The sequence below is a fragment of the Dromaius novaehollandiae genome, chromosome 17, assembly GCF_036370855.1.
Source record: "Dromaius novaehollandiae isolate bDroNov1 chromosome 17, bDroNov1.hap1, whole genome shotgun sequence".
In the NCBI taxonomy this organism is placed as follows: domain Eukaryota; kingdom Metazoa; phylum Chordata; class Aves; order Casuariiformes; family Dromaiidae; genus Dromaius; species Dromaius novaehollandiae.
In genome coordinates this window covers 5,108,302-5,135,218 of record NC_088114.1, presented here as the reverse complement: position 1 = coordinate 5,135,218, position 26,917 = coordinate 5,108,302, and the positions used below count along the sequence as shown (strand labels likewise).

At 42.4% G+C, this 26,917-nt stretch overlaps 2 protein-coding genes across 2 annotated transcripts; both read left to right on the top strand.

The window, feature by feature from the left end:
- Window positions 1-48: 48 nt before the first annotated feature.
- BRI3BP (BRI3 binding protein) lies at window positions 49-6,538 on the top strand. Its single transcript, XM_026114430.2, has 3 exons — window positions 49-308; window positions 1,118-1,220; window positions 1,877-6,538. Exons 1-3 carry the CDS (start codon window positions 111-113, stop codon window positions 2,293-2,295), a joined length of 720 nt encoding a protein of 239 aa, XP_025970215.2. The 5' UTR covers window positions 49-110; the 3' UTR covers window positions 2,296-6,538.
- Window positions 6,539-6,943: 405 nt separating this feature from the next.
- Window positions 6,944-26,314, top strand: DHX37 (DEAH-box helicase 37). Its single transcript, XM_026114647.2, has 27 exons — window positions 6,944-7,165; window positions 7,891-8,060; window positions 9,427-9,539; window positions 10,481-10,805; window positions 11,520-11,668; window positions 12,454-12,546; window positions 13,024-13,120; window positions 13,624-13,737; window positions 14,560-14,661; window positions 15,141-15,255; window positions 15,581-15,676; window positions 16,291-16,364; window positions 17,409-17,547; window positions 17,809-17,885; window positions 18,479-18,711; window positions 19,171-19,282; window positions 20,069-20,175; window positions 20,827-21,015; window positions 21,214-21,338; window positions 21,646-21,762; window positions 21,898-22,070; window positions 22,478-22,592; window positions 23,056-23,193; window positions 23,553-23,647; window positions 24,077-24,150; window positions 25,115-25,212; window positions 25,886-26,314. The coding sequence occupies exons 1-27, from the start codon at window positions 7,045-7,047 to the stop codon at window positions 25,966-25,968; spliced, it is 3,444 nt and encodes a 1,147-aa protein (XP_025970432.2). The 5' UTR covers window positions 6,944-7,044; the 3' UTR covers window positions 25,969-26,314.
- Window positions 26,315-26,917: the final 603 nt, after the last annotated feature.

Genomic DNA, 26,917 nt, shown 5'->3' with positions numbered 1-26,917 from the left:
AAGGGCGGGAAGGGGCGGCGCGAGCGCGGCTGGCGGCGCTTCCCCCGCGCGGCCGCCAGGGGTCGCCGCAACGGCGGCGCTGCGGGGCGCGGGGCGCAGCGCGGGCGGCCATGGCGGCGGGGCGGCTGCCGGCGCTGCGGCTGCTGGCCCTGCTCGCCCTGCTGCTGGGCGGCGCGGCGCCGCGCGGCGCCTGGGCAGCGCGGGGCCGCGGCGCCGAGAAGCAGAACAGCCTGCGCCGCGCCGCCAGCGGCCTCTACCAGGGCGTCAGCGGCCTCTTCGGCGAGGACAACGTGCGGGCCCTGCAGAAGGTGAGGCGCCCGCCGCCCCCCCCGTCCGCCCGGGCGCCCCTTTCCCCGCGGAGCCCTGGCGGGGGCCGGCGCCGCCCTGCCCGCGCCCCGGGGGAGCCCGTTCCCCCCTCGGCGCGGTGCTCGGCGCTGGACCCGCGGCGCCTGCGAGGGGCCGCGCGTGTGTGTGTGTGGGGGAAGGCTTAGAGAAAGCAAGCGGGAGGCGAGGCTTGGCGCGGAGCAAACCGTTAAAAACCAGATAAATCTATAAATAACGGTTACGGGAGGCGGCGGGCGGGAGAGGCGCGGGCGGCCGAGCCCTGGCGCTGCGGCTCTGCGTGAGCAGCGCGGTGCTCGCTAGGGCCAGCGGGCTTGGCGTCAGTTCGGCTGCCGTTTTTCCTACTGGCTGAGGAGAGAAGGGATAAATATGGTTAAATTTACTTGAAAATGCATTCGAGACGTTGGGACGTGATGATGGGGACGTCTCGCAGTTGCTCCATAAAACTGTGACCCTCTAGAGCACTTTACCGACGTCCATTGCTCGTAATAGTGTTTCCTTTAAACTTCAGAACAGTCATAGGTGAATAAAGTGCTTTTTAAAATCCTGTTAGCAGGTAATGTTACATGTCAAAATACCTAGAGTGAGGACCCATTTTACTGAGTATATTTATGATTCACATACTTGAAAAAAATTAAGAGTTAACGTATATTTTTTCCTTGGGGACTTCAGAATAGTCTGCAGTTCTTGTCTCACGAGTTACCAGTCTACTTATGACTATTACATTTCAAAGTGTGTTTAAGTTTTTTTTTTTTCTTCCAATTTTATTTCTCAGTTTTTCTCAAGGCTGACTGAGAGGTTTGTGAATGGGGTGGATATATTAATGGACACATTCTGGAGAATATGGACTGATCTATTAGATGTTCTTGGAATTGACGGTAAGCGTGATGCCTGTTTACCCTTGAAGTATATCAGCAGATATCAGTGTTCACAAGCGTAGGCTTAGCGGGAAAATAACTACTTTGTTTAATCACGCTTTATAAAACATCTGTCAGTGGTATCTCTGTCCACTTTATATGGCTTTAATTTTGCTCTTAGTCTCTCAAATAAGAGGACTGAAACAACCATGCTGTTTCTGTATATGTATCTACAGGATCTCTCTAAAATTCAGTACAGAGATCATTGCTGTTTTATGGCTGATCATCAGTAAATGGCTGGAAATGGGCAGGAAAGGGACGTAAGGGAGGACTAGAAGGAAAGGTATAATACGAGAGCCTTTAGAATACAACTTTACCAAAGAAAGATCCTTGATCCTTGATGTGAACTTTGACCTTACACCCTAGGGCAGCTTGTCTTTCCATAAAGAATCTTTAACATCTGTAATTTAATGGAATTAATTCAACAGCAACATTAGACATGAGCCAGTGATTTGAAAAGGTCCATCCAGAAATGGATGAACTAGCTTGACCCCTTTTTTTAGAAAACACAGTCATGACCACACTGCATGGCCCTTTGGTAGCTGTGCTTGCATCTTTATCCTTGTCACCTTCACATGCTCTAATTAATATTTTATAAATTTTCCTTTGTTTTTCAGCCTCCAACTTGACTCATTATTTCAGCCCAGCAGCAATTGCCAACAACCCAACCCGTGCTCTTCTACTGATTGGTGCCATTTTACTTGCCTATTGGTTTTTATCTCTCTTCCTTGGATTCTTCTTCTCTCTCCTGCATATGATGTTTGGTCGCTTTTTCTGGATTGCAAGGGTTGCCCTTTTTACCCTCTCGTGTGTGTACATCCTCCAGAAATATGAAGGTGATCCAGAACATGCAGTCCTGCCTCTCTGCTTTGTTGTAGCAGTTTATTTCATGACCGGGCCTGTTGGATTTTACTGGAGAAGAAACAGCAACAGCAGCCTTGAGGAGAAGATGGACCACCTCGATAGTCAGATCAGACTTCTGAATATACGTCTTTCTAGGGTGATTGAAAACCTGGACAGAGGCAGTGACCAATGAACTAACCCCTATAGACCACTGTACACCAGCTCTAGAAAATTACTAAGCACTGTCTCATTCGAAGTTACAAAGCAGCAAAACATCACATGGTAAAAAGTGTGCAAAGTTAAAACTTTTCATCATGTGTAAGACTAATTTATCTAGATTATACACTCAGCCATTATACTTGTAAGGAAAAAACGTTAAAAGATTTCAGCTGTATATTCAGAGAGTTTTATCCGGTACTAGAATTTTCTCAGTAGATAAACGCTTACTTTTACAAGCATTTAAAAACATCTTTTGTAAAGTTTTTATAAAAGCAAATTGAGTAGTCTTTCAAATATTGAAATTGAGCTAAACATATGCAAATTTGACACTTTAAAATGTTGAAGAAAAAAAACCTCAAGCTACCAAACACTTCTATTGAGAAGTAACTGCTGTGGGTCCACTTTTTTTCTTTCTTCAAAGTTGTGAATGTTTTTGTTTTATTGTTGGCTTATTTCATTGCCTTGAAGTTGCCTTTCTTAGAGTATCATATGAAGAATTTTCTGGTATCCAAGCCAAAAAATTCACACCATGGCTTTTAATAGGAGTTGAGGAAAAAGGGAGAAGGAAGGTTTTGTGAATTTGAAGTCCTTAAATGCCAGTCTCATATGAGGAATTGATAAGTGTAGATGTATGGTTTTATTTCATTGCTTTTCGTATCAAGAACTTTAACTTTGGTGTTTGAAAGGAAATCTGTTTTAATAAACTGACCTGAAGGAAAGAGATGTAGTGTGGCAAATTACAGTTCATATTTGATCTTCATAGTGAAGCATTTTCCAAGCATAAGTGCATAGGATAAAACATGCTTTTTAGTCTCAGGACCCATGTACTTTCTCAAAAAAGGCAGCAGATAAAACACTTGCAAATGTATTGTTGCTTAAAGCTTTCTCAGGACCAATAAGCGGCAATAAATTATCTTCAGGAAGATCTGGAATTTTTTTTCCTAAAATTAGAATAGTTTTATAGGAGCTTTCTGTTTGGAGTCTGTGTCCTCACTACTTTGGGTTTTGGGGGAAGTGAGTCACCTTATGAGAAGAGTCTATTGAACACTTGTATTCCAAAGTAACGTGGGAGCTTTGAAGCAAGTTTACTTTGAAGGATTCCATGTATTTGTAATCTTATATTTAACTAGCTTGGTAGACTATCACTGACTTTGTAAGGTTTGCTGAAATGCATCGAAGCAAGGGTAACCTCAGGGAAGAAAGTCTGGTAGGTGAATTAACTTAGTAACCTCTTGTATTCAAGGTTATAAATGGAGGAGGGTGCATGGGGGGAAGCATGTAATATCATAATAATGAGCACAGAATTGATATTGTGAGAAGTAAAATGGACCGCAGGTACAGAAGTATGTTTTTCCTAATAATCTAAATGAATACAGAAAAATGATTACAATAAAATCTAGTCTGTGATACAGACTGGGCAAAAAGCAAGGGGAACAAGTATGAATAGATGATCTATATGCTTTCACTTCACCTGTGAATGCCTATTCCAGTGGGACTGGCTATGTGCAACTGTGTACAGTTTGCTACTTGGTCTTCGACTTCTTGTCTTGTTGGGTAGAACTTCTGTTGGATGTGACGCTTAATTGAATGTAACTTTTGGGAAAAATTATTTTTCTCTTTATGCTGAAGTTTGAGAATGTTTTTAAAATGCGTATTACTTGCCTAACCTCTTTTGGTCTGTATGTGACATTTGCATGAGTGATTATTTTAATATCCATATTTATGGCCTTTGTTCCAAACTGTGATCCCTGAAGTTCAATGTAATGGTTTCATATGCAATTGGCACTATTGTAGTCCATTTTAATTTTTTATGTCATCTGTAAATTCCCTGGCCCTGTTTTTGAAGAAATATATGTTTAGAGTTGCAAAGTAACTGCTTTTCATAAGTTAAAATCTTTTCCTAGAAACAGATAAGTACTGTGGCAACAGATACTCTGCTTAGTAAAGCTGAATATTCAAATTACAATATATTTCCTTTTTTTACAGCTCATTTTCCATAGTATTATAGAGTCTTCCCTGTAATCTCTGTTTTCCCTCCTCTGCTGTGCTTGGAGGACTGGGCTAAAACACCACCCTGGAAATTAGGAATTGATGAGCAAAGCTTGTACAGTCTTTAAGTGTTTTGCTAAATCTGAGGCCTGAGGACCAAAGCCTGCAAACCTTGCTCATGTAAGCAACTCCATTGACTTCAATAGGACTATGTGCGTGAGTCAGTTTGGCATAGATAGTATTTTATGTGATCCATATTTAATGTTGAAGTTAAGAATATTTGAATCGTTTATATATTATCAGTTGTCTATTAAAAATTCCTTTTAAAATACTATATAAAAATTAATTGGGATTATAGTTTCTCCGTCTCTTTAATCATGTCTTTTAGTTTTATAAAATCAGCCCTTCTATATTAATACTCTTCTAATTTTGATCACCCTGCTGCTTGAAAAAAATATTTTTGTATTAACTTACATCCCATGTACAGCAAAATGTTATGTGAAAAGCAGTATATATAAAATTGGATATTTTTAATCAGTATTTTTCCCAACGCTCAGTTTTCACTGTAGTAAAATTTGAAAACAGTGATTTTTTTTTTTTGGTAAGCACAGTCTAATCTTCAATATATATACTTAAAAAATGCTCTGTGTTTTTAAACATGCACTGTAGTGAAAATGCTTTAGGGACTTGAATGTGGTATTGTATTTAATCTCTTTGGAGTTACTTTTGTAAATAACCTTTTACAAATATTTTCCATACAAAATCATGTAGTTTATCCATCAAGTTTTTTGCTCTGCTTTTAAGAACTCATTCCAGTGAAAGTGGTAGCGCTGCTTTTATATTGCCATTGATAGGGCATCTTAAATTGGTTCAGAGATGTGCAGGTGTCAGTGTTTGACGCATGGGTAAACCAAGGCACAGAATTTGACAGATTTGCCCAGGACCATGCAGCAGGAGGCAGAAATGGGAATAAACCCCAGACCTCACAGCTCCCAGGCCTTTGCTCTAACCACTAGGCTGCTTATTCAGAGGTGGGTAATGGTACCTATGCATTCCTCTAATAGTCCGTTTTCCTTCGCATCTGGTCTGGTGCAAGTGACTTTTAAAGTGGCATGGGTTATCTGAGGTGCAGTTATATGTGTGTAAATACACTAAATCTGGCCTTTGATCCAAAGGCTGATAATCTTGAACTGTTCCTATTTATCCTCCCATTCTCAGCAGCTACTTGAAAGAGTGTCACCTTTTACACTGGTTGACGTAGTTGTTTAAGATGGACTTCAAGCTATCTGGTGTCAGAGATTCCAGTAAGGTCTTAAGTATTTTTAGCTTCATGCTCTAAGACCTAATATTTGAAACCACTGTAGGACTATGTATTCTCAGTACATTGACATTTTTGCAAAACTACTTACATTTGTAGCAATTTCTCTGAAAGTACACGCCTCACCTGTATAGGTAACTGATCTGTTGTATTAAGAATGTAATGCTTTTAAAAGTGGTATTGGATGTCAGAGTACAATGTATAAAATCTGGTGTGATTCAATGCTGTACTTAATAGTGCGTCCTTCCAATTGTGATTTGCTTTTAAAGACTTGTTGCATAGTTAATGTGGAAAATAGACCAGTATAAATCTTAGCTCTTTGATGGTGTAGAAGTTTTTAAGTGTGATTTGCCTCACATACTGATCTGTATTTGGCAGCTAATGACGTAAATGACCATAAGTTCTCTTTGTCTGGGTTGGAGAATAAAAGATTTTATTGTATCCGCATGTATTTTAAACTTTTGGATAATTCCATTGAACTGTGATGACAATTAGCACATTAAAAATGGATCTTCTTTTTAATCAGAAATTATATTTGCTATGGTAGCACTCGTTATCAGCACTGATGTTGGTGATTTCACATCCTGTTTTGTACATCAGATTTCAAGATTATAGTGTTTAAGTTTGTACAATAGTTGTGTTTCTGTAAAAATAACTTGGTCTGAAGAAATGGTGTATGTATACTTTTGACATATGATCCTTAGGGAAATATTAGATTCTACTGATAATATTGTTAAGTAGGTACAAATATATCAAACTTATTTTTACAGAGCTCTACATGCCTTTATTTATTACTTATCTGACCACCCAATCAATGTACGATGTAGTTAAATATTTGTAGACCAATTTCACAAATCGACTGGTATTGTGACAAAGCTTAAAATAAACGTTGACTGAGCCTTTGCACTGAGCCATGAAGCGCGTTGAGGCCTTCGCCGTGGTGGGCGGCTCGGGGGCGGGCGGAGCCGTTGGGTGTCCGGCGCGAGCCGCCTCACGGGGCCGCCTCACGCTGCAGCCTCGCGGCCCTCTTTTGGCGCCAAAACGCAGCCGCCGCCTCAGGGAGGGGCCCTCCGGGCTGCCGCCACCGCGGCGCGGGCGAGGGGAGGAAGCGCGGGAGCGGCCGGAGGGAGATTTTACAGCCTGTGGCCGCGGGACGAGAGCGGCAGTTCGGGGTGCTGCTAAACCCCCGGGGGCGGGGGCAGAAGTGCCGCTGCTAGAGCCCCTGAGAGCGGATGGGCGCGTCCGCCTCTCAACCGCCGAGGCGCTCGCCGCTGCGCCTGCGCGGCGGGGCGGGGTCGCCCTCCCGGGCCGCCCTCTCGCTCCGCCCCCCTCTCGCGAGACTCCGCGCGCGCCTGCCCGGAAGCGGCGGCCTCCGGGAGCCGCACGTGGGGGGCCGCCGCCGCCGCCATCATCATCATGGGCAGGGCGCGCCGCAGGCACAACTGGAAGGCGCGGCAGCCGCGGGGCTCTGTGCTCCCGCCGCCGCCCGCCGCGGAGCCGCTGGAGCTGGAGCTGGAGCTGGAGCTGGAGCTGGGAGGTGCGGCGGGCCCCGTTACCGGCGGGCGGGAGGCCGCCAAGCCTGGGCGTCCCCTTCGTAGCCGTTATGTTCATTATTACGAATGTTTATCGTTAAAGTAGAACTGCCAGAATACTCTTATACCTTTGCTCTGTTTTTATTTTTGTGATAATTTAATTTATTAAAATGGTTATTAAATTATTTAAAAGCACTTTGTTATATTCTTTTTATTATTAATAAGCGTTTTATTACAAGAATAGTTATTTAAGGAATACTTATTATTTTCTTAATAGTTATTACTGCAAATTGTATTCTTATTTTCTTTGCAGTATTTAAATAGGTGTTAAAATTACTTTATCCTATGCTTATTATTAAAACTTTTTTAATATAAATTTTTACTAGTGTAAATTAATTATCTATGGGAGTGGCAGGAGGCCGTGAGGTCATGCCGAGGTGCTGAGCCCCAGCCTGCTCTAGTGCCCTTTGCTCCCAGGGGGACCTGAAAAAAAAGCACAGTTAGTGTTAAGTAAGTGCAGGAAAAATACCCTAAAAGCACCGGAGGGCTGAGTCCCTGCTTTCATATTCTTTTGGCCGTATCGGTATTGTGGGGTTTGTTTTGGCTGGGGATGGGGCTCCTGTTTGTTTAAAACTGAGCTAAATCTGGTCAGGTTTACGATAAGCCTGTTGAGCACTGTGCTGAAAACAGGCTACCTGGCACGCGTAAATAATGAAACAAATGCTTTCAGATGAAGCCACGCTGAAAGGAGTCGACGGAAGTAATGCCCTGGTCCTGCCAGCCAAAAAAGCAAAGAAGAAAAAAGTAGCAAGTGTTTTGCAACAACAGAAGAAGCCCCTAAGCAAGAAACAGAAGAAACATTTGCAGAAAGTTTTAGAGCAGAAGGAAAAAAAGAAGCAGGTACGTTGTTTCTTGGTGGTGAAACTCTAGCAGTGTGGCTTCTGCTGTGATGAAATGAATTTAATAACACCAGTGCACAGAAGAAGTTGATGCTAATAAGCATCTGCTGAGGTTTCCCTTGCAGTGTGACTCTCTGCTATACGATGTCATGATGTTGCTGGTGTGAAAAGCAGGGGTGGAGAGAGCGCTCTTTGGTGCTAGAGCGTGGCGCTGGGATGTGGACTCTGAGGTGTCTCAAGGACACATTGATGCTGAAGCTCAGAAGTTTATGTTACAACAGCATTAGCCATTTCTTTTCCGCGTATTCTGGCAGAAGCGTGCAGCCGCCCATGGTGTCTTCAGTGTAACTTCTAGTGGTGAAGAAACGCTCCCCTCGCCCATACCTGCCCTTCTCACTGCGTCAGGCGGTGCAGGGACTCGCCGTTTCTGGGCCCTGTTTCCTATTCTCACTTTGACCTTGGCGAGACACTTAATCACTTTGGGTATAATTTTCTCCTCTTTAAAGTCGGAATAATTAATGGGAGGAGGATTCATTGTTGCTGGTACAGTGTGTTAGTGATAAAATTGGTGTACGCCTTTGTATACTTTTTTTGCTTTTTTTCTCTCAACGTGTTAACTCTTTCTTACAAAATAAAAGAAATGATGCAGGGCTAGGAAAAACCTGACGTAAAGTTCAGTTTGTTGCTGTTGTGGGTGTTGTGTGTACACAGTCTATGTGTGTTGTGAAATACCTCACTAGCAAAGTCAATGACAATATTTTAAAAGCAAATAGAGTGTGAGAGAAGGGCGGCCCTGCTACAAAATACTGAGCTTAGCGCAGTGTTAACTGTGTGCTACTGCCAATGCTTCTGTTGTATTTATTTTCAGCTCTTGTGTATTTTCTTTCTGCAAATACATTTTTTTTCCTTGTAAATGCTTTTCAGGCAAAATTCCTGTTCATTTTAGTGCCTGAACCTGGGCTTCGATAAATGAAGTCTAAAGACTTTTTTTGGAGGTAGTTTAATCTGATCCTCTAGAGGCCAGGGCTATGTCTTATGTTGCAAGTGAGTTGAAAGGATGCTTCAGCCATTCCTGCTCTCGCTCCGGTGTTCTAGTTCAAATCCCTCTTCTTCACTGTTTGTTAAGGGCTGCTGCTGAGCTGTTAGTGGGAACAGTGGAGGAATGAGTCCATGTTTCTTCTCTCCTGACTCTGGTGCAGGACAGTAGTCTTCATCGGGGAGAAGAGAACATGTGACGGCAGAAACATCTTTAAACCTTCACAGCAATGTCTTCCAGAGTTTATCTTTTAAAGCTCAAGGGCTTCTCTTGATAAGAAATTATCTGCTAGTGAAGGTAATCCCTGATTTTGGTTGTTTTTCCCACATAGCGAGCTGAATTGCTGAGCAAGCTAAATGAAGTCCAGGCTTCTGAGGCAGAAATGAAGCTTCTGTACACCACTTCCAAACTGGGTGTCGGGGAACGAATATATCAGACTAAAAGGTAAAGCACTGTTTTGAAAGAGCTGCCCAAGGTGTACCGCAGTGGTTTAAAATTGGGCACCCTTCTTAGCTTTTTTGCTCAATTTTTCCATGTTCTTACTGCATACATGTTCTTCAGAATGGATAATTTAAATATTTTGTATTTTTACCTCATAATACCTTTAAAATAACATGGTCCTTCCTTTCATAAGGGAGCAAGATGAGTAACAATTGTATGTGAGTACACTAATAAATTATGCTAAGCTACACAATTGGTGGAATAAATGTTTACTTTTTTGCTCTATTGGAAAACATTGACTGATGCAGTCTATAATTTACTAGATTTATCCAGAGCTTCATAAATTGAACTACAAGGATGGCTTTTTAAGAAATGAATAAATATCAATATAGAACACGCTTAGATAAGAATACAGTTTACATATCCAGCATGTTGCCAGGGGAGAGACTGATTTGTTTTGATTGTTGTAGTCACTGTATTCTAGATGGTAAAGGCAGTACAGATTCTGCTCTTGCAACTCTTTTTTGTTTCTGGTAGGAAGAGGGAAGTTCTCTTTTTTGGTTTACTGTTACTGTACTGAACTATTTGATTACATGATAGTGTACCTGCAGAAGAGTCTACACCTGTCCAAAGCTGGGTTCAACAGAATCACAGAAATGTTGTTTGGAAGGGACCTCTGTGGGTCATCAGGTCCAACCTTCTGCTTGAATCATGATTATTGCAAACACGAAATTGGGTTAGCTGAGGCTTTACCTAGCCGAGTTGTGAAAACCTCTCCCCTCCCTTTGAGGTGCGGCTTACCTACTTGAATAAAACCCAGGTTCAGGCTTAGGCAGTGACTTTTAGTGACTTGACTTTTCTTTTTTGTGTGGAAGAAGTGTCTGGCCTGAGATCCTGGAGAATGTCAAACAAAATGTAGATCGTGTGTTGATGTTTTTTTCTAGGATGGTACAGGAGCCAGGGGCTGTTGTACCCGAGAAGATCAGGAGCATCAGTGGGGCAAATAAGAGAAGGCACAGCTCAGATTCAGAATCGGAGCCTGAGGAGGAATCCCATAGCTCTGAAGAGGAGAAGGAAGAGCAGAAAGAAGAAGTTGAAAAGGCTTCAGACAGTGGTTTGAATGCAGCTGAAAAGCCAGAGGAAAGCGTTAAGAAGACAGCGACTCATCAGCAGGCTGTTCCTAGTGCAACGACACTAGGAACAGCATCAAACAAACCACCTTGCAAGCCTGCAGTTTTCATCCCTGTGGACAGGGCTCCTGAGATTCAGGTGAGGCTCTGTTAACAGTAAAATGCCTATCAAGGGGATGGAAATTACCGTATCTTCTATCAAATTAATCACCACAGACACTACAGCATTATCTTGTGTCTATTACTAATACTACTGGCACTGCACCAATGTGCATTTACGGTGCTGGTTCTGGCAAATTATACATGCACAAGTGTGAACTTTTAAGCCTGTCTAATCTATGCAGAAGGAAAATTGGTTTTGTTTTATGTCATAAGTATTTAGCTTTAAATTTATAATCTATTAGCAGTATTTTACCATTCTTCGTTGAAAGTCTTGTGAAGTTGCTTTTGGTTCTCCATTAAACTGTACATTAATCAGGACAATTTTACTCCATTTGAGGTAGGCAGAATATTCTTCAGAAAGAGGAAAATCTCTGCTTATGTTTGAACAAACAAGGCAGAGTTTTGAAATAGGTTTTTGTTTGAAGTACCTTATTAATAAACTTGTGAAACTCTGGAGTTTCACAAATCGAAGTGTACATCTTGACAGCTGCTTTCTGAGAAGTTGTTTTCCTGGGTCTAGTTCTTGAACATGACAGTGTGATATTAGCCGGTTTAGAACTTCTCAAGCCACAGAGCTTGCAGAATTCCTGTTCCTGATTTTTATAACCTTAGGCGGATTTCAATCCTGGTGAAAAACAGAAAAGGAGTGGAGACAAAACAGTGCAAGTAAAACATGTTTTATTTTAATTAGGAAGCAAGACTAAAGCTTCCAATTCTTGCTGAAGAGCAATCCATCATGGAAGCCATTAATGAGAATCCCATTGTCATCATATGTGGAGAAACGGGAAGTGGTAAAACCACTCAAGTACCTCAGTTTCTGTATGAAGCTGGCTATACCAGGTATGAGTCGTCTTTTATATGCAGTAAATGTGATTACAGAAATTCAAGCTACCTCAGTCACTTCTGATTTTATTCTGAAATGACTGAACCGAACTTGCTTTTCTCTATGTAGTGGTAGTGGCCATGTTGAATGGGTTTATAAAAAATCTGAAGGAAATAAGATTATGCTTGTGACTGCAAAAGTTTCTCCATAGAAGTAACGTTTTAAAACCTCTATGGCAAAAGTTTTCTTCAAAGTCACTGCTCTGTTCTTCACAGAGGGGCGTTATTGCCTGCCCATAGCACATAGAGTTTAACCTCTGCTTACAGAGGTTTATTTTACCTTTGCAAGAAAATATGCATATTAGGAACGCTTTTAAAAACAGCGTGGCTGTTTTGGTGCTATTGTTTATATTGACAAGCTCGGACAGCACATAAGATGCTTTCTTCTGAGCTGTAAGAAAGTGCATCCACCTCCTGTGCTGCTGTCTCCCCAGCCTGAGTTTCTTCTGAAATGAAGCAAACCGTCAGAAGGCTGCCTAGGGGGATTGGAGTTCAGTAAAAAACTGGAACTAAAGAGAAAACATTTGGGAAAAAATCACTTTGGGGATACATATATTTTGATATCAATGTGCATATAATACAAGGCTGATTCCAAAGCTTCCTCTGTTTTCCTTCTAACTTTAATTGAAAATTTGCCGAAGTGATGATATCATTTTCAGAGTCATTGTGCAGAAATCATGTTGTTATCTTTCTACATGTTTCTCTCTAAAATAAACAACCTTCCTCCCGCTTCTCTTTCCTAGTTCAAACGGTGCTATTGGGATCACAGAGCCTCGGCGTGTGGCTGCGGTGTCCATGTCTCAGCGGGTTGCTAAGGAAATGAACTTGTCGCACAGGTGAGGGGGGAAAAAAAAGCTGAGACCTTGCTGGGAAGATAACACTGAGATGCGTTGTGTATGTGATAGACTGAAATGGAGATTTACTTATTGCCTGTCCTGTCTCTGGTGAAGAACTGTAGGAAGCTTACTTATAATCCCCTTCTGGGTTGTCTCTGGAAAAAAACAGACATAGACTTGGTGCTCCTAATGGTTGTAAGTTAGAGCTTTGTGAAGGTGGTGTGTGGGAAATGGTCCTAATTTGTGTCTCTGTGAGAAAGTGTCTCACAACAGTGAAATAATTCAAAGTGAAATTCCTCTACATCCCAGCTTCTACTGTTTTGTGCATGTTAGGCTCTGGGGAGTTGATGATGTACTTTTCCCTGTGCTGGTATCAGGCTCTGATTTAATTAGGTTAAAGGCTGCTTCCTGATATGAACATGAATTTTCGGATTCTCCCCATGCTTTTCTTGTGATTATCCTGATACTTCCTTACAGAGTCGTTTCATATCAAATACGATATGAAGGAAATGTGACAGATGAAACACAGATCAAGTTCATGACTGATGGTGTGCTGCTGAAAGAAATTCAGAAGGTAAGTTGCTGTCCTCAACAATATAAAAAGGAAAGTATTTTCTATAGCTAGAAAGAAATACCAGTCAGTTGGCATGGATTTGATACCAGCCTTACAAAGCAAGACCAGTTTCAGCACTGAAGCTGTATTTCATGTTAACCCTTTATATTCCTGCCCAAGTCTCTAAATGTTGGGTTTTCTTGCTCCGTAAAACAAGAACAAGGAAGAGAATCTCGGGAACTAGGCTGCTTCATGTAGGTTTGGGATTCAGGTCTGTGATAGGCTGCTTGTTTCGTATAGGCTTGTATGCATGTCTCTCAGCTCCTCACTGCTTTAGTTACCTGCCTCAGTCAGGTAGCAGGAGGATAAACATGTTAAACTGTGCTCAGGTACATGAGAGATGCTACAGCCATGAGGACTGAGGTGGAGTCAGTGTTTGTGTAGCTATAGATTGTCATAACTTAAAGATAACCTTGGATGAGACCTCACGTGCTGAAATCACTGATCTCTCTCTCCCTTCTCAGGACTTTCTGCTTTCAAAGTACAAAGTAGTTATTATTGATGAAGCCCATGAAAGAAGTATGTACACAGATATCTTGATAGGTCTCTTGTCTCGCATTGTGCCTCTTCGTGAAAAGGTAAGAGAAGCAAGAGTAGCTGCGCGGCCTGGCAGTATTTTCAGTGTTAGAAGCGGACGTACTGGGGAAGGGGATGTGAGACAGTCAGACATGAAAAGGCTTTGTGTGAGGAGGGAGAGGGACTCTGTGGTGTGGAAGTCAGTGGGAATGTGATGGAAAACAGTAAAATAGCCCTGACACAGGTAGATAATGCATGTTTGTTTCTTCCTTGCGATAGAAGAAGCACAGGACCTACAAAAAGGGTAAAAATAGTACATGTCAGTACCAAGAGATCATTTTTCGGTTAATGTCCAATTAATTTCCAGACTCATAGTGCCACAAGACACTGGTAAACATTTAAAATTAGCAGCTTACTAGAAAGTGGGATGCTTACTGTTGCACTGGAATGAGCCAACTAATAACAGTCATGAGGAGGAGAGTTCTCCTGGGATCCTGGCAGACACCTTGAAGTGTTTAGTCCTGACAGATGCTGGAAGCAGGGTTGGTGGACTGTGCAACAGTTCTTGGTATCTGTTTTTCTTACGGATATGTGTGTGTATATACACAGAGATGAGTAGAGAGTTCAGTGGTTTACAGGCAAGTCAGTGGTAGCATTGGGATTGCTAGTGCAATTCTTTTTGTCCATTTTAAGACAAGTAGCATTTGAAGCTGTCTGCGTATCCTTTGTCGCTTGACGTGGTGCTTTTGCTGTGCTACCTTTGAGTGCTTTGAGGCAGAGCCTTGCATTCAGACCCGCTAATAGTAGTGGGTTTGGGTGCTGTGTAGCTTAACTGCTATATGCTTTCAGGCACAGAATAACACAGCACCTTTGTGTCCCTGCAGAAAGGGCTGCCACTGAAGCTGATCATCATGTCAGCTACCCTTCGTGTTGAAGATTTCACTGAGAACAAAAGGCTGTTTTCTGTGGTACCTCCCGTTATTCAGGTATCGTTCCTCTTACTGGGATCCATGTCAGTTGTAATGGCTGAAATACAGTGAGGGTGTTCTTTATAAAATAAAATGGGGGCACTCTAATCTTTCCAGTTGGTGCTGAAACCTTTCACCTATCATTTTAAAAGTAGGAATTTTGTTTAGAATGTTTTTTATTTTGGGTGTTTTTCTCTCCATTTTTATCAGGAAAACTTTACCTGGCAGGAATTGGGTTATCTTGAAAGACTGGAAATTACAGCTTGGGAGAAATATAAGGCCTCAAACTGAGATGATGAGAAAAAAGTTTGGTTTCTAGTTTGGTTTCATGGTGTTCAAGATGGACAACACTGACTTCTGGGGGTCCAGTGTTTTGTAGGTTACCACAAATAAGAGCTGAACAGAACACCGGATGAGTTTTCTAGTTCTCTCATGAAAGCTGCAGTGACTGTGCTGGCTTATACAATTTTGTCTGTTTGTTGTTGCTTCCTGTCTAGGTAGATGCAAGGCAATTCCCTGTGACCATTCACTTCAACAAGAAAACCCCCCTAGATGACTATAGTGGGGAGTGCTTCAGAAAAGTGTGCAAAATCCATCGAATGTTACCCTCAGGTAAGGTCACTGCAGGGAACCTCTCAGATTCTGTACACTTAACATTTTTTTTAACCTTCTGAGTGTGGTTTTTTTTTTTTTAACAAGGCGTTGGACCATATTGATATATTACGTGCTTTTACTTGAAAGATTTTTGTTGTGAAAATTAGCCTTCACTTAAATCATCGTTACATCAGTATGTTTCTTGAGCGAGTAGTGCAGACAAAGACCCTGTTCCTCCTTGTTACTTTGCAATATATTTGACATGTCTTATTGAGAATAAGTTCTGAAACTTTCCAAGGTGAAATAACTATGCTGAGGTTTAGAGTCATCTCTTCTCTTGCAGGTGGGATTTTGGTGTTTTTAACAGGACAGGCGGAAGTTCACTCACTCTGTAGAAGGCTAAGGAAAGCTTTTCCGTTCCAAAAAAATAACACTGCAGGTAATGCTATAGAATCAAGATTGTTAAAGTTGGAATTTATCTCATCAAGAAGTGAGCTTGCTTTGCCCATAAAGAAACCTCAAAAACCAGGAGTGGGAAAAGTCCTGAAATGTGTGATTTTGATAACTGATTGTTCAGTTTGTGCTGATTCGAGTTCAGGGCAAATGGGTTTTATATATAATGACTTCTGTTTCCCTGGAATCCATTGCATTTATTCAGTCATTGTGTTGATCAAGTTACAAATGGAAGTACTGCTGCTTCTTGGAGGTTGTTTGCTTTGAGGATAGTGGAATTTCCCAGAATGACTTTAGAAAGTTAGAAAATTAAATTCTGATGTACCCACCTAATCCTTTCCTAAACCTCAAGATACATAGTTCTTGTGTGTATTGCTGTAAATCCTCAGCCATTGTACAATTCCTAAACCGAGCCTGAATGTTAAACTTCTGGGTCATCCTTGTCCTCAACATGACTATTTGCTTCTTTCATACTGTGACACTTTTTGAATCCCAAGCAAGATTGTATGGATCCCAAGCAAAGAGTATGACCAGGCTTCCACACTCACTATGGAGGAGAACACACTGAGCTAACAGTAATTCCACTTGCTGTTTCTCTAGGAGAGGATGACAAAGAAGAATCAGTGGAAGAAATCAGAAAATTTAAGAAATCCAGGAGGAGGAAGAAAGCTATGGTAATGTGTGATGGCTAGAATTCCACCAAGAGACAGGAAGGAGCAGGTATCTCCCTGCAAAACAGTATTCCTGGGTAGCTGTGTTTCTCTCCAGACTCTGTTCTAATCGTGCCTGAAGCCTTGCGTCCTACATATGTCCCCTTCAGGGAATATGTCCCTTCAGGGATGTATGTAGGTCAGAGTCATCCTGAAGTGTCTTTGGACTTGGGCAAAGCAGGAGAATTAAATGATTTAAAAAACTATAGTTTATTTTTAAGCTCCAAGAATATTTTCCTCTGCCTTTTGTCCAAGATGGAAATACTAGTTTTTGCTTTCACAGTTTTCTGGTAGGGAAAAACGTTTTTCAATGGATCCTTTCAATGGATCCTTTCTTTAGTGGAATTCTCCAGTGTTTAGAGGGAACATCTTTACACTGATAACTGCTGCTTTATGAGCAGCGGAGCACTAAAATGTGTCCCTGGACATTACAGGCAGGAGATTGATTTCAATTAAGTACTGACCAATAAAACTTTAATGGAAGTAGTTTTAGACTTGCTGGCTCCAGGACTGCTCTCATCTCACCATTCGTTATCCAAAATTGGGACTGATGTGTCTATGAGTAAGAGTAGTGTTTGGCTTGTGACCAAGTCCTGCGTAAAACTTGTTAGCAGGAAATTGTGATGTTACGGATATACTGTTTGCTGACATCAGATCCTGGTAGCTGAAGTGGCCTCAAGTAAACGACAATTGTGGGGAAGGGTAAAAATCTCTATGGAAAAAAAACTGGCTCTGCACAGAATGCTCTTTAAAATATTTACTTGGATTTTTCTCCCCGACTCTCATAGTTACCAAACATTGAATTAGTATCTCAGCCTTGAAGTATAAATGAAATCACTCAATCCCTTTGTCACCTTCACGTCAACAAAAGTTTGGAATAAGCGCTCAGCTTTGCTTTTAAAGCAATAGGAATTGCTGATTGTGTCTGTTACATAAGGGCTAATGCTATGCTTGGAAAGGCTTAACGCTTTGTGCTTTTTTTTTCTCCTGTCCTCTTCACTTCTTCAGACACTCCCCAAAATCGATCTGGACAATTACTCTGTCATACCAGTGGATGAAGGGGATGAAGACAGAGATGCTGAAACTGATGATGACATTGCAGGATCTGATCTTGACCTTGATTTAGGAGATGCAGACTCAGAAGAAGGTTTGGCACTTGTGAAATAGAAATTGCATACCTGCCGTCACCTGTGAAATGTGTGACACAAGCTAGCTGTCCTTTGCTAAGTTGGCATGATAGCACATCAGACCTGTGTAATGGAAAAGCTATTAAGGTTTTCCGTTTTCAGCTTTATACCAAATACTTTGTTGCTACTTTTAAATGAGATTGGGCCTGTGAAGATATTGTGGTTAAGCCTTGGAAATTGACTCACTGTGTATTTAAGAACATTGTTTTATTTCTTTACAGATGAGAAATCAGATTCTTCCCTTCCACTCTATGTGCTCCCCCTCTATTCTTTACTAGCACCAGAGAAACAAGCAAAGGTAAAGGATTTATTGTCACAAGAATAAGTGACCTTTATTCATATGTGACTATGTCGTGCATTAAACTGCAGGTGTTTTGTGGGTTAAAATTTGTATCTTAAAACACCCATCAGTAGGCAGACTTGAATGGGCCAGTGGGCAAATTGGGATGTGATCAGATAGGCCTTGCTTGGGCTGTGTTGTCCCTTATGTGCCAGTTCAGCACGCTGGAAGACGTGAAAAGCTGCAGTCCTGTAGCTTGTTAAATTTAGTCATAGCTGCAGGGCCTGCCAGGATCCTACTGCTATCCAGCAGCACTTGCAAATTCTTATGTTCTTTCTTGGGACCTCAGGGGCGACAGCAGTGCGCCTTAAGTGTGACTAGCCATTGGCATCTGGACTGCTTGGAAGCTGTGTGCTGTGGATGTTTCTCTGAGCGATTAACTGAGGTGGATAGAGAGCTCCAGGGCTGGGGACAAAAAATAGAAGTCTTTGACTTGGTTTTATTTCACTTGCTGTACTGTACACATTGTGATCGCTTTGTAACCCGTATGAATTGACTGTCTCTTTTCACTTACTGACAATGGGTTTCACGTGCCCACCTGTTTGCTGTAGGTATTCAGGCCTCCTCCTCCTGGAACAAGACTGTGTGTTGTAGCCACCAATGTGGCTGAAACATCACTTACCATCCCTGGCATCAAATATGTGGTTGACTGTGGAAAGGTCAAGAAGCGTTTCTATGACAAAATTACTGGCGTTTCGTCGTTCAGAGTCACCTGGACGTCTCAAGCTTCGGCTAACCAGCGAGCAGGTCGAGCTGGCCGGACCGAACCAGGGCACTGTTACAGGTTAGCTAGTTGCCCTGAAGAGGGTTAGGAAAACAAAAAGCCCAACAAGTGTCCCTCTGAATTTGATAGTTTCTCTTGTCCTACTGCCTTTAGTTATCCTACTGTCCTACTTTCACAAGGCACTAGTGCTACTTACAAAATTTCTGTTTTGTCTGTTCTTAATCCAAATAGGAGAGGTGAAGCTGAACATAAGCTGTCACAGGTGATGTAGGTTTGACAGTTAGGCTTCTCAGAAGCCTTTTTCTTGCTTAAAACCCTTATTTTGGTGGTCAGATTGGCATGGCTTGCTAAATTAATTTTTTTGTGAATAAGGCAGTGAATATGTCTGAAACATGCAAATAGTTACATGGTTCTGTAAGTAGTATCCCACAGCTGCCTTTTTTTCTTGCCAATTTTCAATGCATATCTATTGACTTAAGATTTCTCTTAAGTTTCTAAATAGTACTTCTGCTCCACTAGGTTATATTCTTCAGCAGTGTTCATGGATTTTGAGCAATTTTCTGCTCCAGAAATAACAAAGCGACCGGTAGAAGACTTGATCCTGCAAATGAAGGCATTGAATATAGAAAAGGTGAAGTGTAAAACTGATTTTGTGCTACAACACTCACTTTAATGCTTGTCCGTAGGAACCAGAAACAAACATAATTTGTCCTTCATCTTCACTGCTTGAGGCTGTGTCTTGTGTTAGAAATGAGGGTCCTGGGACTTGGTTTTGATTCTGAAAATTGCAGAAGTTGCTGTGAGTTGCACCAGACCTTAATAGACTTTGCAGCTTCCTTTCTTTTGGCTCCGATAATGGAGCTTTCTCATCAGATTCTTGCTAATTAAAAATCAGTAAAGTAACGATCCTGTAGTTCAGAGGGAGAGAGGGAGAAAATGGACCTGTCTGCTTTTTAAGGAAGAATGGAGGCCATCTTTATACCGAAGAAGCAAGAAGGGCCTAAGCTGTGTGCATATGTGTTTTAACTTCACAGACTTCCCTTCAGGTCCCAGAAGTGCATAGGATTAGTCGTCCTTCCCCTGACGAAATAGGGATTATGTTTTGGAGATAGTTGAGCACTTCCAGGGAGTGAAATACTTAAGAATTAGATCTTAGAGCAGCCTGACCTAGGCGGTGGCTGGAAGTAGTGGCAGTTAAGAGTAACAGTGGTATTCCTGTTTCCTAATTATTTTGCTTCCTCGCATTATCTTTCCTTTCCCATTGTTCCTGGAAAACTTCCTAAATGTTTTTCTTTGGTGTATGTAATCAAAGGGGAGGTTTACACTCCGTGGGCTTCTTAACTGCATTCAGACTCTGCTCTTCAGCAAGAACCATGTCAGTGATGCACTGACAGACATTTTATCTTGATGTCTGTAGGTAATCAACTTCCCGTTCCCAACGCCGCCTCCAGCGGAAGCACTTGCAGCAGCTGAGGAATTGCTGATAGCCCTGGGTGCCTTGAAGGAGCCCCCGACGACAGGAAGGTAACAGTGTCTCCCACAAATTTCCTCGGTGATAAAGCACCAGTTACTAAGGCAGTGAGCACTGCTTTCCCACCCACTTGCATTTGCATCTTTCACTTCTGAGAATGTGCCTTTATGTATAGGCTGGCATCGTTATAACAGCCTTTAGTTCACCCGTGTTTGTTTCCCTAGTCTGAGTCTCAGTGTGTTTTCAGTTCTGGAATATGCTTCTGTCAGAGCCATTAGGGCACAGCTATTCTGGAATAAGTGCCTTTCTGCGCAGGGTTACAGTGAAAAGGGCAAGAAGCGCCGCGGTGTTCTGTTGTGTGCTGGTCTGAGGAGTCAGAAGATGCTGTTTGGCAGCTGTGCTGCTCTGCCAGGAAGCAGAAAGCTGCTGGTTCTGCAGCCCAGGAGGGTCCATGGGCTTTCATAGCCACTGGCACAGCCCGAGGATGAGGCAGGGAAAGGCACTGCTAGGAGTGCTCTGTGCAGGGCAGGCGGGAGTTGTATGGAAAAGAAGAATCTCTGGCCTGGCCATTGAGGCCTGCATGTAACAAAAATGGAGATAACAGATCCAAAACAAATGAATTGGGCCTCCAAAGCCAGGAACCCAAACTTGTATTAAAGCAGAAGTTACTTTACTGCATGACTTTTTTCCTTCTCTTCCTCCAGGCTGAAGGAGCAGCAGACAGCGAAGCTGAGTTGCCCTATTAGTCCCTTGGGCAGAGTAATGTCCACTTTTCCTGTAGCCCCCCGCTATGCAAAAATGCTGGCATTAAGTAGGCAGCATGACTGCCTGCCATACACCATTACCATCGTGTCTGCAATGACTGTCCGGGAGCTTTTTGAAGAGTATGACAGGTGAGTAAACTAGCCTGCGATCCTGTTTATAGGACACATGGCCTTGTCATAGCGCAGCGATAAGGCAGTGCTGACTCCTGGCTCTGCAGTGGCACTGAGCTTTTCTGTAGCTTGTTTTTAAACTTGCCTCTGTTGCTTTGAGGTCATTCTGCCTGTAAGCACGATACTGATTTATGCTGTGTTTCATGTTTCTTTCAGACCAGCAGTAAGTGAGGAAGAGACAGCAAAGCTGAAGGGGAAGAAAGCAAGGCTTTTACAGATGCAAAGGATCTGGGCTGGCCAAGGGCTGTTGCAAAAGCTGGGAGACCTCATGGTGATGTTAGGTATTACAGTGAGCGATTTCCCTGTACTGTTAATTTCCCTTCTGTTCTCCTCCCTATGACCCTGAGCTATTGTCTTTACATAACCAGTCATCTTCCTGCTGTCAGGCTAAGTCTAGTGGAATGTTATCTAGACTGTGCTCCCTGCAGCCTCCAAATGTCCCACGCTAACAAACAACCCTGAATGCGTGGGAGCTGTGGTATGTCCATGTGGGCCTGTGACAGTACTGTCCCACAGTTTAATGTTGTGCTAGGAAAAACTCCTGATCTACTGAGCCTTTGTCTTCTCCACCTGATTGTTCACTTGCAGGAGCCGTGGGGGCCTGTGAATATGCAGGCTGCACTCCTAAATTCTGTGAAGAAAATGGGCTACGATACAAAGCCATGCTGGAAATCAGACGCTTGCGAGGGCAGCTGACAACAGCAGGTAAAAGTCTGTGGATTTTGAGAGGAACTGCTGTTTTTGTCTTCCTTCAGAGGGCAGCAAATCAACTGGACTATTGAAACATTTTCTTTCCATCAAGTCTTGGCTCGACTTTTTTTTTTTTTTTTCTCCCCTCAGTTAACTCAGTCTGTTCTGATGCTGGCCTCTACATTGATCCAAAAATGAAGCCCCCAACAGAAGCTCAAGCAACTTACTTGAGACAGATTGTGTTGGCAGGGCTAGGGGATCACGTCGCCCGACGGGTTCAGGCAGAGGAACTCCTGGATGACAAGTGGAAAAATGCTTACAAGGTAAGCAGCTTGATTTGACTGAATTCCTCTTCCCTCATGTCTGTGTTTCAGGGAGACACTCCTGTGCAAAGCCTGGACTTCTGTCCGGATTCAGCACTGGGGCTGTGTGTGCTGGCTTTCTCCAGCTTCTCTACACAGAATTTAAGTCTCTCATGTTGCAGTTTCCCAGTCTTCATGTAGGAATTCTTATAAAAGAGTTAGGAGTGCAGTTAGTGCATCTTGCAAAGTTCTTGATGTTTCCAGAGAGACATTGAAGCAGAAAAGGATGGTGGTATTAAAACCTCTGTCACTTATGGAAACAATATAAACATACATATAGAGGAGAGACTGAAATTTGATGCAGTCAAGGAATTGGATTGCCAGTAACTCATCTTACTCTGCTTGCATCCCCTGTGCTCTCTTTAAAGACTGCTCTCCTGGACGAACCAGTGTTCATCCATCCAAGCTCGATCCTCTTCAAACAACTCCCGGAGTTTGTGGTGTATCAAGAAATTGTTGAGACTACAAAATTATATATGAAAGGTAATGCTGCAGTGCTCCGTACTCGTTCCACAGATACGGTTAAGAATTCAGAAGTGCCTTAACAGAACGTTTCTGTTGTTACTGGCGGCTGAGCACAAACCTGCATTCTCCTTATAGAGTGGTACTGCCTTGTGGGATTTGGATCCTTATAATTCCTAGAGTTTAACCTGGGAAAAATGGACCCAATTTATTCCTCCCCTTTCCCTAGTAAGATGTGCTAGAGCAAAGCTGGACTTCTGAAACAGCTGCTCTGCATCAGCCCAATCAGCAGTAGCTGCCCTTTAACCATGGCACAAGCAAAAGAAATTAAAATCCATACAGCTGACTTTAAAAATAACCCATAAGTAACTCTTGCTTCTGGGGAGATGAGAGCCTGTTTGTGTGCTTTACTCATAGGACTGTTGGTTTGTGGCTGGCTCTTGGCAGCAAGACTTCACTTTGCAGCATGTTTTCCCTTTCTAAGGTGTGTCTGCTGTTGAACCTGAGTGGATTCCCGTTCTGTTGCCGCCTTACTGCCACTTTGGGAAACCCCTGGAAAATCCTCCTCCATCTTACTGCCCTGAAACAGGCAGAATTCGATGCCACAGGCCAAGTGTCTTCTGTAAGTTTCTTGAAACACCTTTCTCAGTAATTTTGCCTGAAAGCTGCTCTTTAGTTGTTGTAATGCTATTTAACAATACTGTCAACAACACCAGAAAGGTCAAGCTCGGCTTGGACTGTTCAGGGGGCTTAACAGTGGTTTGAGTAGCTCTATGGGATTCACAGGGTTTAAATACCAGCATCTTCCCGTTGGCCTGGCTGTTTTATGCGCATGTCTTCCCGCTGTTACGAAGGAGCGAGGCTATCTGGGCGATGGCAGTAACTTCTCCAGTTCTCTTAGCACCTCATTGTCACATCTCACTTGGAAGTTTAACCTCCTCTTTGATTGTTTAGGAGACCCAGTGTGATCTTTCTTTCCAGATCGAGTTAGCTGGCAGCTCCCTGCTGTGGAAGTTGATTATCCAGAAGGTATTGATCGCTATAAATACTTTGCCAGGTTCCTGCTTGAAGGAAAGGTAAGCATATTCCAGCTGCCTCACTTCCTTGACATTAACAATACGTTTTTAGCCCAGCTTCTAGAGGAGGCGAACCGTGTGGCTGCCTTCTTTGTGTTCCCATTCCTAATAACTAGCCAGTGGTTTCAGGAGTTTGTCCCATTTGATGGGGGAGGGACAATCTCTCTAAAGTATGAAATGGCATGGAAATCAGCATTTGGGTGAGAGGAAAGAGACATGAATAGAAGTCCCAAAGGAAAAATAGCTAGAACTTCGGTCTTTGTCCATTTCGAGAGACAGGAGTCATCTGGCAAGCCAGGCCAGGGACATAGATGAGCGAGAGATGATAATAGGGAATATAGGACTGAGATCTGTGTTCATCAGTGTTTGTTTCCACACGACAATTCATTTATCTTGTTCATTATATACTCGATCTAACAAATCTTCCAGGTCATTGAAAAGTTGGCTTCTTATAGCCAGTGTCTGCTGTCCAGTCCTCTCATAATGCTGAAGACATGGTCCAAGTAAGTTGTTAAAAACAAACTTAATTTGTTCTTGACACTGAGTATTTTTAACTCCCTTTAAAAAAAAATATAGTTCAATCCTGGGGATGGTGTTCTAGATAATGATCTAGGTTGTAGTTGTGGGGAGAGGAAAATCAATTTCCTTACCAAGAAAAATTCTGTCTCAAGAGAACTGGCCTATTTTAAGGGCAAATGTGGAAGCACACATGCAACCCACTGGTCACACTGACCTCTGTGGGCAGATCCGTACAGATAAATTGCTCACATATTTAAGTAACTGTTTTTCTTATTTTTCGTTGCAATTTGGCCAATCATACTTTTTCTTAAAGAAAAAAAAAAAGAAAAAAGGTTTCCGAAGACTTTTGCCCAATTTTTTCTGGTGCTTTTGATGCTGTTTATAGAACTGTGACTCTCAAAAGGAGTCAGCTATTGATTCTCATGTTCTTTCCTTTGTTGCCTTCTCTTGTTTACCATAATAAGCTTTTTCTGTGAGTTTTCATGGAGCTGATAGGTACAAGAATTTTGAAAGACTTTGTTAAATGTAGCCGAGGTCACAAACATTATGCTACAATTACAAAGGGTTTTCCTTTTTTAGTCAATTAAGAGTTCAACATGAGACCTGTGGATTCCTTCTTGCTTTATTTTGTTCTGTGCTGTTTTGTGTAGTTCTCTTTCCCCAGTTTCTCAGTGCCTCTTCATGCCATCAGCAATGAGAGTAGTCTGCTACTTTTCCTTTATCAAAAAAAAGTGGTAGGGTAATAAATGACTCCTAGTGAACTTTTTTTAAGCTAATGATATGTTCCTGTATCCAAAGGTCATGTGTTTTTACACATCTGCATTTAGTCTCTTAACAGTATTAGAGGATGCATTGAGAGTGGTAGGCTAAAAGCTGTAACATACTCATTTGCTAAGTTGAGCTAATGAACGTTGCTTTGTTGCACCATTTTATTTTGGACTGATTTAGGCTTCAGCCCAGAACAGAATCCCTCCTGCAGGCTCTAGTTGCAGAAAATTGTGATAATCGTGATGCTTTGCTGGCCGCATGGAAGAAAAATCCTAAGTGTGAGTGTCCTGCTTGCTTATTTATTAGTCATTTCAGTGGGAGCTTTGTGGTATCTCAAGCACAGTTGGTATTTTGAAGTGCAGTTAAAAAGGTGATCTATTTTATTTCATATACTCCAAATATTTATTTTCTTAGTAGAAGTAAGCGCTAAGTGCTGTGTGATCGGCTCTTCTGAAGAAGCGTGGAGCTTCCTATCCTTTAGAAAGCAGCATTTTCTTTGTATTTGAGAAAGTTTTCCTGTAGTTCTGTCTAAAGTTAAATTGTTTTGGTTTGGGGTTTTAAAAGACTAGATTCTGTGAGGGTACTGTCAGTGGATACAGGAAAAATTCAATGTCAGGTAAAATTAATTTTTATCAGTATTAAGGTACCAGATTATCAGAATGCTCTTACAGAAGCAGCAGCAAAGTATTAAAAATTCCTCCAAACAGGATTGCAGTGATAGCTTTAACAGAATTTCTTCCATACTTGATACTTGTGTATCTGCATACAGGTGTCCAAACTCGGACACTGTCATAGTGATGGGAAGGTGGCTCTTACTCTCAGCAAGAGTTGCCTTCATTCCCTGGCCTGCACGTGAGCAGGCTGATGACCCCTTTGGGCCTTCACTTTCCAGCAGGCTGCTCCAGTCCTTGACTCCTGCCGCTGCCTAATGGTCCCTCTCTTTCATTCCAGACTTGCTCGCCGCCTATTGTCAGTGGATCCCTGAAGTTATGCATGGTGATCTAGCCAAGAAGTGGCCGCCCGTAGCACTGTGAAGTGTCTGACTTCTCCAAGATGCTTTGAGAGCTTGGAAATCTCATGGAACAGAAATGGACTTGCTCACTGCTAGCACCTACCTTGTTAGAAGTGAACTGGGTGTTACTCCGTTTCTTTTGGGAAGCCCTCTGTTTCCTCAGAAGCCTTACCAGCTATTTCACTGGTATTTTGTAATATAAATGTTTGGATAATTTTATCCATTGTATTTTATTGATTATTTGTTACTAAAGTTTCTCTCTGGACTATATTAGTCGAATGGGCTACACTGTGTATGTAGAGTTCTTGGTTTGCACAGGAGAAATATTTTCCATGTGGGAATTTGTAATAAACAGAATTCTAGACCTGTCTGGACTCTTCCTCGTGTGTGACTGCAGATCCAAATGCAGGCTAAACCTTTGGTCCTCAAACTTCTTTTCCTGCTCCCCCCTGTAGGAATTTGTCATTGGATCAGCATATCCATGAACCTTGCCTTCACTACTTTCTTTTTTCATCTCCCCTCTTGCCTGGTCTGTTCCTCCTTCTGCTATTTTTGCAGCACACTTGCCTACCCCTAAAGGAGGGTGGGGAGAATTCCTGGCTCTTGTGCATGTGCCTCATTTGTGTGTAGTCTTTGGGGCAAGATGACTCTGAAACTGCTTTGGGATGGCCCTCCCTCCTCCTGCCCACAAGGCTATTTTGCCTTTTCTCCTTCTGATTTGCTGTGCCGGTGTGTTTGCATTTGTGCGGTGCAAAGCTCTCTTCTTGAGAGGCAGCAATGAGAGCGGGGCATGTACATGAGATGCCCTCTTTCCGTAAACACAAAATGCTGTTATTTCTAAATGCTTTAGGCAACAGCTGTTATTTCTAAATGCTTTAGGCAACAGGTGTAGCTGTGAAACAAGGCTTAAGAAGTAAACAACCGGGGGGGGGCAGAGAGATGTTTTAAAGGTGAAAGAGCTGGTGGAGAGG

Bases quoted from the DNA above. Each gene is read 5' to 3' on its own strand.
- DHX37 (XM_026114647.2), top strand. From the start codon at position 7,045: ATGGGCAGGGCGCGCCGCAGGCACAACTGGAAGGCGCGGCAGCCGCGG. The intron at 9,540-10,480 runs GTAAAGCACTGT...GTTTTTTTCTAG, and splicing joins CGAATATATCAGACTAAAAG to GATGGTACAGGAGCCAGGGG. The intron at 24,151-25,114 runs GTAAGTTGTTAA...GGACTGATTTAG, and splicing joins ATGCTGAAGACATGGTCCAA to GCTTCAGCCCAGAACAGAAT.
- BRI3BP (XM_026114430.2), top strand. From the start codon at position 111: ATGGCGGCGGGGCGGCTGCCGGCGCTGCGGCTGCTGGCCCTGCTCGCC. The intron at 309-1,117 runs GTGAGGCGCCCG...TTTATTTCTCAG, and splicing joins ACGTGCGGGCCCTGCAGAAG to TTTTTCTCAAGGCTGACTGA. The intron at 1,221-1,876 runs GTAAGCGTGATG...TTTGTTTTTCAG, and splicing joins AGATGTTCTTGGAATTGACG to CCTCCAACTTGACTCATTAT.